The following is an 11,024-nucleotide window of genomic DNA, read 5'->3' as shown; positions in this document are numbered from 1 at the left end:
ATCACCCAAGTGCTGACCAGTCCCGAGACCCCAGTGCTGGCCTATGTGTGCAGATCAGACCCTGAAACTCCACAGCTTTGTGTTTTATGTTCCTCTTGGCATCCTAAACCCAAACCTTGTCTTCCAAAGGCTGAGCCAGGGTCTTGCTTCAGCTGGTGGTGTCCTGATGTGCCAATCAGAGGCAGGGGAGGCTTCCTTCTCGACAGCCCCCGTCTCTGCAAGGGTTTCAGCAGGAGGCTGGCCATGGTCCACTGCCCACCCTACCCACCGGCAGTCCTGAGGTGTGAGGGAGGTGGCTCCAAACCCTGCCAGGACAGAGGGTCCAGGGCACACAGCCCCTCCTCCCTCAGCCAAGCCAGAGGGGCTGCTCCCAGATGTGGTGCCTACAGGAGGCACAGCAGCAGCACCAAGGCAGATCCCAGGTCCATGGGATGCTTGCAGAGCACCAGGGCAGCTTCCTCCTCAGGCAGTTATCACCTAATGATTTTGGGCACATGCTGGAGGCTTTGACAGCTGCTGCTTCAGATGCAAGTCCTCTGACAGATCTACTGGCACAGTTCCCAGTGCAGGAGGCCATTGTGCAAGAAGGCACTGCGAGGAACACAAAGTTCACTCTGAGGAATATACCACTGTTGGGTATATTCCCAGGGGGTGCTAGCTGGATTTGAGAACAATTCGGGTGTCTATCTACTCAATTAACTTCCTTAACTACCAGCTGGTCTTTTCCTCCAAGAGTAATCCATTCTTTGGAAATAGAGCCACTCATTGGCTTACCTGGTCATAGCACAAGATGTTTACCTGGAAACTCCACTTTGGATTGGTGCTACAAAGTGAATTAAAACTTCTCAGAGAAGTGAAGGAAAACCCACTAGCATCACTGATCATCAAATGAATAGTGATTCTTTGGATGAAGGTTCAAACCCATTTATTCAGGCTTTTGTGCAGGGTGCACAGTCCAGGGCAGTACGTACACACAGAATGCACATCCTGACAGCGTACAAAAAAGGCAAGGAGCAACGGGTGCTTACACTGGGAATGTATGTACAGACATATTAAACTGGGATTTTTACATTAGAAAATTGTCTGACACTGTTCAGGTATCATCAAGGCTCTTAGAAACTGTGTAGAAAACCAATAAAACTTGGAAAGTATCTACTGTTATTTCACTTTACCCAGGCTGGATATAAGTCAGGCTTCCCACACTACATGACTTGTGGACAAAGCCTACAGGATGCCCCAAGCACTTTGGAGGGTCACATTATTGTAGCACATCCCATTACAAGTTAAACACATTAGTATTATTTCCCGTTTTCCTGGAAAGAACAACAGCTTAAATACTTCAAATAGCTGATTTTCTCCTGGGAAAAGACGACAAAGGAAAGATTTTAGAGACTATGAGAGAATCAAACACTAACGAAATGTTGTAACAGCACTTCCTGGTCCTTCCAAAAACTCTTCACAGACCAGGCAGCACCTAATTTAAAGCACTGTACACTGTCCAGATTTACAGAAGTGCAATAGCAGGCCTTGGCAGACCCCAGGTCTTCTGCTGATCTTTACCTTGCTCCTATCCTAAGGGTTGCAAGAGATCGTACTTTTGTAACCTGCACAGAAAGACACAGAGAGATCAAAGAGATTAAGCAAAAGTATACTAAACAATAGATAGAAATATGCAGCAACATCATATAAGCCATACTTCCCTCCCTGTAACTATTCCATATTTAATGTCTGACAACTTTTTTCCTAAGATGTCAGCAGAACGAGGGAGCATCAGAAACATAGTGATTAAAGAAACAGACTGTTCTTGGGGCCAAGGCACCCAGGGACACCCAGAATCCATGTTCACAGCTTGAAGAGCAGGTCAAACTCTTTAAGTACTCTTCTATGCCAAATTTTTGTAGATAGCAGTTCAATTTTGGTATCAAATTTTAGCATTACAAAGAACCCAACTGAAAATCCACCCGGGGGTAAAGGACCAATCTGTTATTGCAGGTAACACAAACCACATGCAAGTGCAACAGAGGTTAAGATTGTGTTAAAACTGCTCCCAAAGATGGCTGAAATAAAATGCCTTGTGCACAAATACACCAAATATAGGACATATTTGTAGAACATTCAATCACAGCCAGTATGATTTCAGACATATTTTCCTTTTAGCACAACACATGTGCTGTTTGCTGTGTAAGCTTTGGAGTTCAGTTTATTTCATTTGTTCCCTTGCATGAGCCTTTTGGAGAAAAAGGTGAGGACAGCATAAAGAATCTCTCTCAAATTTACTTCTCTCCTTAAGTTTAAAGTTCTCTGGTGGAAATCTTTACAATGAGTCAAAACTTACTTGAGTGAAGATACATTTCAAAAATGTTTATTTTCCATGTTGATTTTTTACAAAAAATCATTGTTGAAGTGACTTGAAAATTGCTTTCTTTTTGGAAAATGACTGCCTTAAATAAACTGACTAGGCAAAGAATAACCAGTATTTTACAATCAACCTTCCTATGTGACTCTTCCTTTGTTGTGAACATCTCATTCTGATTGTTTTAGAGAAAGAAACACTTCAGCTGTAAGTAGTAATATATCATAATACTCTTCAAAATTAATCAGGAAAAACAGTAAACAACCAGATTCTCTTTGTAATTAGTAAGCATGGGGAATGAGCAGCTATTCAAAAGTAAGAAGCCTTCAATAGCATTTTTTTTTTAACACTTACGAGTGCAGGTACAGCACGTAATGTGTAGGAACATTAGAATTTTGTACTGCAGCCTGTTTCCCACACAGATTTTCTGGCACAGAAATTCAGCCAGAACTTCCAGGGCTTGACCATAAGCAAATAAGGCATGTGGCTAAGACTGGTGTTTTAAAAGCCCGACAGCAATTCCTGGACATGGGTGGGGAGAAGAAACAGGTTTCTGTCAGTGAGTGAAACTGTAGGCTGGGAAGGCATCACTGAAACCAGTGAACTGTTTCCTGGTACTAAGAGAATCCCAGAAACAACTGGCTTTCCACAGGTGGCTAAAATCAAACATGAAGATAAGTAGATTTGAGATCAAGAACAAAACTGAACCATATTCACTCTGCCTGCTGTGATTTTTTTTAAATCGTATTTTAAACACAGTTTTTAAAAGTCTCATTTCTAAAGCTATCCAAGATCAAAGTTCCTCTAAGTAGCAACTTGTATATTTCACTTTAATACAGACATTACAAGGCCTAATGCCACATGTTGTATTAGAAATCTCCAGTTTAACCATGCTATCTATATATTCTTAATATATATGTGCATATATATACATACATATAAATTACCAAGCTCAGTTAAACACAAACAAACCATGATACCTTTCCCTCAGAAAATAGTTTCATCCATTAAGCTCCAGATTGCAAAGCTAATTTCAGTGTCATAGGCAAAACATAATTTTACAAAATCGCTGGGGAGGAAAAAAAAGCACTTTTACTCTTAAATTTGTGGAATAAGCCACAACAGCATCAATTAAAGGAAATATGACTAAAAAATCATTCAATATTTTCTTCTCCAGTGCTCTCAAAATAACCCAGCAAATGCAAATACATAAAAAGCCTAGTGATTTTTACCAAAGTACTTTCCTATCATGAATTTAGTTTGAGAAGTCCACCTTGTCATACCTAGCTGCCTGCCTCCACTTTTCACCTTAAGTCTAAGTAGTCAGCTAAGTGCAACGTATTTTTTAGCTAGGACTTAAGGCTTAAACTTATCCTCACAATGGTTTTAAACTGATAATTGTGCAACATCTTCCTTCCTTGTCTTAATTTGCATTCTCATCTTGAAACAAATAATTGCATTAAAGCTCTCAATGACGTAAACTAAAATCTGTTCTTCAGATGAAATAAAAGGCAGGACACATTAGCGAGAAGAAAAAAAAAAGAAAACAACAGAACAAAGACAAGCCCAAACCAAGCAGTAAAGCAGCAGCAAAGAGAAGTGAGATGTAAGAACCAGTTCAAAGAAGACTGGGAGAAGCACATATGAAAGGGCCATCCCAAAGCATACAGAAGCCACTGCTAGAAAGAAGCAGAATTCCAGAATTTATTTTCATGCCCTCTATTAAAACGAACAGAGACAGGTATTTTTTCCCCCCACACCTGCCACTGTTTTTTACAGGCAGGGCAGGCTGAAGAGCCATGGGATACCTGACTCCTGCTCTCAGGTATCTGTGCTTATGCTATAGAGGAGTTCAGCTTTTACAAGAGTGACCTGCAGAGAAAGTTCAAGCCAGACAGGAATACAGCAATAAATAAGACTTACTTAAGACTCCACAGGAAAAGCCAATTATTTCATGGCTGCTTTTTTTTCTTTTTATTTTTACATCCAGGACACCTGTTGTGCATAAAAGCAAAGCTGCAGCACCATGCGGTTGTGCCTGACAGCTCTGCTGTTTGAGCAGGAACAACCATCCTGCTCCAGTGCTTTCTCCTGCCTAGTCCAGACAGCCAGATGAGCTACACAATGAAAGCACAGAATTTCTCTCTCCCACATGCTCCCTTGTGTGTGTGAGCAGGGCTAGGTTCAAAGCTGAACCTCATGGATATGAACACTGTGATTCAGATTCTGCATTAACATATTTGTTTTCTGACATTTCTCCAAAAAGGTACCAGCAACTATTAACTGTCAATACAATCACTTATGCTATAAGGTGGCATATGCCATGGCTGGCTGGTAAGAGAACACGCACCCAAAATTAATCCGAAGACTATTTCGAGAAGCAGCAGTAATAGTTCTAAATTTGAAGATGATGAGTTCACTGGCTTTGCTGAAAACAAGACTAAGATCCCAAATGCAAAAGAAGAAAGAGCTGTGTTTCCAAATGGTATGGAAAAGTACAACTGGCACTGAGCAGCGAGACAGATGCCCAAAACGCTGTTCACAAGAGAAGAGATCCAAGAATTCAAAAGGTGAATCAAACTGAAGAAACACTTATCAAGGAAAGGAAACAAACAGTGGAGAGCTGATTAATGGCGGGAAGATTTGTTCTAATTTTTAGAATTTTTTCTGATGTGTGGAGAAGTTTGCCTAAGTCTCAAACACTGAATCTGCTCACTCAGATGTAAATTAATTTGTTCCCAACAATAAAGGCAGCAGCATGATCGGTTCATCTGCGTATTCTGGATGTTATTTCTCAACTTTGCTGAAAACTGAAATGCACTTAGCAGAAAAGTTTTGAGCCTCAGTCCCAATGCAAATGAATCTTTCTGGCAACACAACTGCAATTACCATATTCATAGCGATTATTAATTAATCAGAAGTGCTATTTGAATAAAAGTGTGGCTCATTGATATGTTTTAAGAAAGCATTTGACACTGTAGTCAACCATTCACTGTAAACTCAGTTTAGTAGAATGTTATTGAAGCCATAGATTAAGTTAAATACTGTATCAAGTTCAAAGAAGAAATCAAGGGTGAGTAAGAGGTGTGAAAGCTGAGGCTGTAGGGAGCTGTGGATACAAGATCCTGCAGAGCTGTGCAGGCAGCCGCAGGGCCGTGGAGCGATTACTGTTTCACAGGGGCACACACGGGTTTCATGTTGCTGGAACAAGCAAGTGGGGCAGCAGAACCCTGAATGTACATGGCTCTTGGCGCTGCAGAAATGTGCTAGGGCAAAATTACCACGCTGCAGAGGAAGTTTATAACACAAAGGCCAGGCTGGGAGCACGTGGCCTTAAGAACTCCAAGACCTTTTAGTGCTGGGCAGCAGGCTTTCTAAAAGCCTTCAGATAATGGCAGTTCCTCCTCTGTAAATAAGGTAGCTTAAAAGCAAACAAAGAAACAAAAAAACCCAAAAACAAATAAGCAGAAAAAGCAATGCAATTGTCCTACCTCTGAGCTTGATCTCTTTTCACCTGATCCACTTATCCAGAGCACAGGAAACATTAACTCTTATGCACACGTGCATTAGGAATATTTGCACCAACCAGGCCGCCTCCTTTGATGTGCATTTCCATCTCCCCTCGTTTCTTCTGCTGCCTAAAGCCTACTGCTGTGAAGAGAAACACTCTCAACATATTATTTACAAAAGCCAATATAAACACCTCATGGAATACCAGCAATTCAAAATGCTCCATTTCCTCCTGCTAACTTTGTCTTTCCCTAAACTATGAGCTATGTGGGCATAATCTGCCTCTTCCTGAGGCACTGCTGCAAGTATTGTGGTCCCTTCTGAAGAAATTCGATAGCTTGGTGAGAAAGCCTTTTGGGCTTGGTGAGCCCACTTCATTCACATTGAACAAAACATATACATTTGATACGGCAGCAATCTCTTGTGTGGAATGAAGGAAAAAAAAAAAGCAAAGCAAAGCAAAGCTTCTCTAACTGCACTGCAAAGCATCAGTTTATTAACTCAGACAGTAAAGCGAACACAAGCGACAAACTCCATCAATCAAAACAAAATCAGGTAACTGGCCTTGGCCTATGGATCTAGACTCAGCTCAGTGAAATGGAAAGTGCAACTTGTTCCAGAAAATTGGCTGCTAAATTTGCTAAACAGATTATTGGTCACACAGCTCCTACATGACTACACTGAAAAGGAGTCCTCCATGCAAGTAAATAAAGGAGCCAGTAGGGGATTCTAGTGGACATCTGCATTTGGGGTTGTCTCCCCTCTTATAGCCCTCTACCATTACATCAGCCCTTCAGCCCTAAGTTGCCCCTTGCTGCTGACCCTTGAACTGGGTCCCCCAACTGGGAAAAGGAGCAGTCAGGCAGAACTCCCCTGCCTGCAGACCAGCTGTGTGAGGAGGAAAGGCACTGCACTGTGCTGCTGCGAAATGGAGCAGTGGCACACGGCCCGTGGCAGGTGCCCACAGCCACCAGCCAGAACCATCTCCCTCAGCCACCCAGCCAGCCGAGCAGCCAGCACAGCATTCCCACTGGGAGGCAGGTACTCTCCACCTACAAGCACAAACAGCAGAATGTGCCCCCCATGGGGGTCAAAGAAATCACCACAGTTTGTATAATGAGACATTGACACTTCTTACATTTTCCAGGAAAACCTTATCACCCAGCCAAGATAAATCAAATTATGTGTATGAGACAACTTCTATTAAAAATTGAACTTTTTTGTAAGAAAGCTTTCAATTTTATGTTGCTATTTTTACTCAAAGTACATTTACAAACACCAGGATCAACTACCTCAGCCCACTTGGATACATCATCTTTGTTAAAAATCCCTGAGTCCTGAAATTACCCTGAAGTCTTGGGCAGAACAACTTTTTAGATATCCATATGTAAACAGACATGGAAAACGCTTGCATAAAAGTTCCTCTTCAAAACCAAAAGGTTTTAACTAATTATTTTAATCTCTATATTTTCTTTTAAAATTTAGAAAAAGTATTTGTGGTACTTTTTCTTCAGAAGTTTGAAATACTTCATTTAGAACAAACCTCCTTTTTCCTCAGAGGTGCTCAAAGCAGGTAAGTTGAAAAACCTTAGAGAACATGTTTTAAGAAAAAAGCAAAACCACAATAATGCTTTCCGAAGTGGTACAAGTGGTGGAAAATGTAGGTTTTGATGTGCAGAAGGGACTGCTTCAAGAAGATAAAATATCTTCTTGCACAACAAGGCACTCTGTTTGATTGTAATAGTCTGGCCTGTAAATAGTGGCACTATTTTGCATCCTTTTCTCTCCACCTCAAGAGCATATTTTTGAAAAAACAATCTTTCAAAGCACTTACCTCCCCTTTCATGCACAATATTGTGAAGCTACATACCTATGCTATGCAGAAGCTTTCTAACAAGTGAGAAACCTCAGATCTAAGGCTTCAGCAGGAGGGACTACAACAAAAAGGAATTATAAAACTAGAAATATGCACATTTAAAAGTACCAAGTTTTAATTCCTCATGGCAATTCTTCCCTATGGAGCAACAGAAAAGGTCGTGTGCTTGTACTGAGTGCAAGGCCAAACAACTACAAGAGAGAATGGAATGCCACCTGAGAGGAGGTCTAATTTATATGAGAATATTTTAGCAGATTATTTGTACACCTATTTACATGGGACTGTTCCTGTCTTTTTCAAGTGTATTAGAGATGAAAAAGCCCAATAACTTGGCGTTGTTTAAAACACATGGCCATGCATGTATTTGACAGCACTGTCCACTATAAGGTGCAGTATCAAAAAAAAAAAAAAATCACATCAAGGTTTCTCAGTAATTAAGATACTAACCCATTAAACTAAATTTCACTTAACCTGGGGCTAAGCAATATGTAGGCAGTGATTGAAAGTTCTTACATTACCCACAGAGCTCTTATATGGCCAAATTATCCTCTGCTCTCAAGAGAGAAAATTTGCTGTGATGATTCACATCCTGTTTTGAATCAACAAACACCAGTGTGTCCTCCTAACTGTATGTGGTAATTTCTTAAGCAAAATACCATTCTCTAGGGTAGAGAATAAATTTGATTTTTTTATTTAATTCTGACCAGAGTATGAAACAAAAAGATGCTCAAAATTTCTACACTGCTCTGGAAAGAGAGGCTATCAGAGTGTGCTGAGTAAAACTGTTAGAAAAAAAGGGCATTAAATAACAACAATGGACCTCAGAGAAATTAACTGTATCTCTTTATTGTTAACCAATGAATGTTATCCAAAATAGTAGATGTAATTGTAGCTTAATTGTACAACACAAAACATGATGCTAAAGGAAAAAGCATGTGGAAAACTACTTCACCAAGTAATCATTAAATGTATTCTTAGTATTTCTGCACCAGTAAGTGTTCCCAGCTGCTTGTGACAGCAGCTATTACCACTTTGTTCATTGTGAAAATCTGTATTACAAATGGTTGTCCCTGGTTGTTTAGATTTAAAAAAAAAAAAAACCACACAGCTTTATAAATGGATCTAATCCATTTAGCCCTACTCTACATGTTGTAGATTTATGAACAACAATCTTTACTGGTGTTTTTTCCCAACACTGAAACTGATGGATCAGTGTTAGTGCACACTTTTCAGGGAAAAATGAAAACTCACTGGAAGCACAGTATTTCACCTGCTATGGCAAACTGTTCAAATACTTCAGAAATTTGCTTAAGCTTCGGTGTATGAAGCCTGTGAAACAAAAACTGTTCTTAAAATGCACTGCAAGTTGAAACACCAACTTCCACCAAGCAGCATTTTGAAGCATGTGCACAGCATCTGCACATCAGTCTTCAAGGTCAAGCAGATATGTTTAGCCCCACAAACCAAAAATATATTAATGTATCTTTATTTAATTTTCATGATGTCACCCCACATAGCCAAACTTTTACTCCGCAAAATAAAAAAAACAAACTTAGTCGGACTGTTCATAAGAAATTTAAACCTATTGTGCATGAAAAAAATGTTTAATAAAATGGCAAATTTTAATAGATAAGTGTAAATTTATGAGTGCATAATATCAAACAGAAAAAAAGCTGAACTATCCTCAGAGAAACCTAGATTCTTCCACTGTTGACATTTACTAGGGTACTCTAACATAGGGAGTAACTGATGTCCACATTAACTGTAAAGTTATTACTAAAGTTCAGTTTCTAAGCAAATTTCTCAAAAAAGCAGGTTTCCTTTTCAAGAGGGAAAGGACTTAATCATCTGACATCAGATATGACAATTACAATACTAGCTTCACTGAAAACTGAAGCTACAAACACTTTTACTCTGATTCTGGGAAGTTTCATTTTGTATTTGAAACCCAAACTGACTGACATGCACATGCTACACCCCTTCCAGAATATAGTATACCAGTGACAGGTTACAGCTTTAAAACACACCAGATGCTTTTACAATTTAAACTCAACAGAAGGCAGTTAGACAGTATTTAGCACTATAAATCCATCATAAAGTAAAATAAAATCCTAGGAGTAAGGACTCCTAGCAATCTATAATATCACTGTGTAGTGACAGTCAATTTAAACAGTTTTTTTCATGGTGTTTGAAGGACCAGTCATCATGTACATAGTAGTGAGGTAGGATACTGTCCCCTCCCTGGGACTGATGTTTTCATATGCTCCCTTGCCAGAAAGGTCCAGGTCTCCCTACTGCAAATAAAATAATTACAAGCAAATAGCACATTAAGCTTTGTTTATTTTTCTCCCTCTTTGCTGCATTGGAACATTCTGCACATCTAAAAGAATCAGCTAGGAAAAGCAATACTTACTCAAGCCTATCAGCAGCCATGTGCTGCCCACAGGTAGTGTTCCATTAAAAAACATTTCCTGGAACTACCACCTGCCATCCAGACCTTTGTGAACAGGTAGGCAAAGAAAACCATCAATGATGACAGGACATGAAACACCAAAGAATTTCACTTGGGAGAAAAAACCACAAACACAAAAACCCCCAAAACAAAACAAGAAAAAAACAACCAAAACTGAAAGTGAGCAATATCAAACTCTTAATGGAGTAGCTACATTGAAAACTAATTTCAAACTTCGTACTGAAATAGTACCTATCCAGTTTAGGTACAGTCCATTCTTCTTTCTATTTCTTAATGTTCAAGCAATATATACACTTGTCAGTCATTATATACTTCACATCTGTTTCCAAAGGGAAAAAAAACAACAAACAAACAAGGAAACTGAAAACACAATGGGGAAAAACCTGCTATTAACCTCCGCACCCTCCCCCCACCCACAACCTAGGGTTCACAGACTGCCTTACTGTTTTATAGCTTCCCCTAAATTTGTCTTCTAGTCACTGTAGTCAACCTGGTATTAAGTGCTTTGGCAAAGTGGGGTGCAATCCATCAAATCTGCAAAGGCCTGCTTTTTTTCTCTGTTGGTGGTTCAGCTTTACGAGGAACATATATGCAAAATACCAGCTCTCACATTGCTTCAAACTCATCAATACGCTGCTTTGTATTGCCTTGTCGGATTTGCCGGAGAGTCTTGTACTTATCGCGGCCTGCTTTAACATTCTCAGCATGAAGGACATCATTTTGTGTTTTCTTGGTTTCATCTCTGGCTTGAGCCAACTCTGAACTTAAAGCCTGTTGAATAAAATATTTGAATTTAAGTGCTTTGACTAATC

General features: G+C 39.8%; 1 protein-coding gene across 1 annotated transcript in view; it reads right to left on the bottom strand.

Moving 5' to 3' along the window:
- Positions 1-908: 908 nt before the first annotated feature.
- Positions 909-11,024, bottom strand: part of RDX (radixin) — a 45,827-nt gene continuing 35,711 nt past the window's right edge. Inside the window, exon 14 of the mRNA XM_069014233.1 lies at positions 909-10,983. Coding sequence (XP_068870334.1) covers positions 10,819-10,983 — 165 coding nt within the window. The 3' untranslated portion in view covers positions 909-10,818. The remainder of the gene's footprint in view (positions 10,984-11,024) is intronic.

Source organism: Aphelocoma coerulescens, chromosome 1, assembly GCF_041296385.1.
Source record: "Aphelocoma coerulescens isolate FSJ_1873_10779 chromosome 1, UR_Acoe_1.0, whole genome shotgun sequence".
Lineage (NCBI taxonomy): Eukaryota > Metazoa > Chordata > Aves > Passeriformes > Corvidae > Aphelocoma > Aphelocoma coerulescens.
The sequence above is the reverse complement of the archived record's forward strand: the minus strand, read 5'-3'. Positions and strand labels throughout refer to the sequence as shown.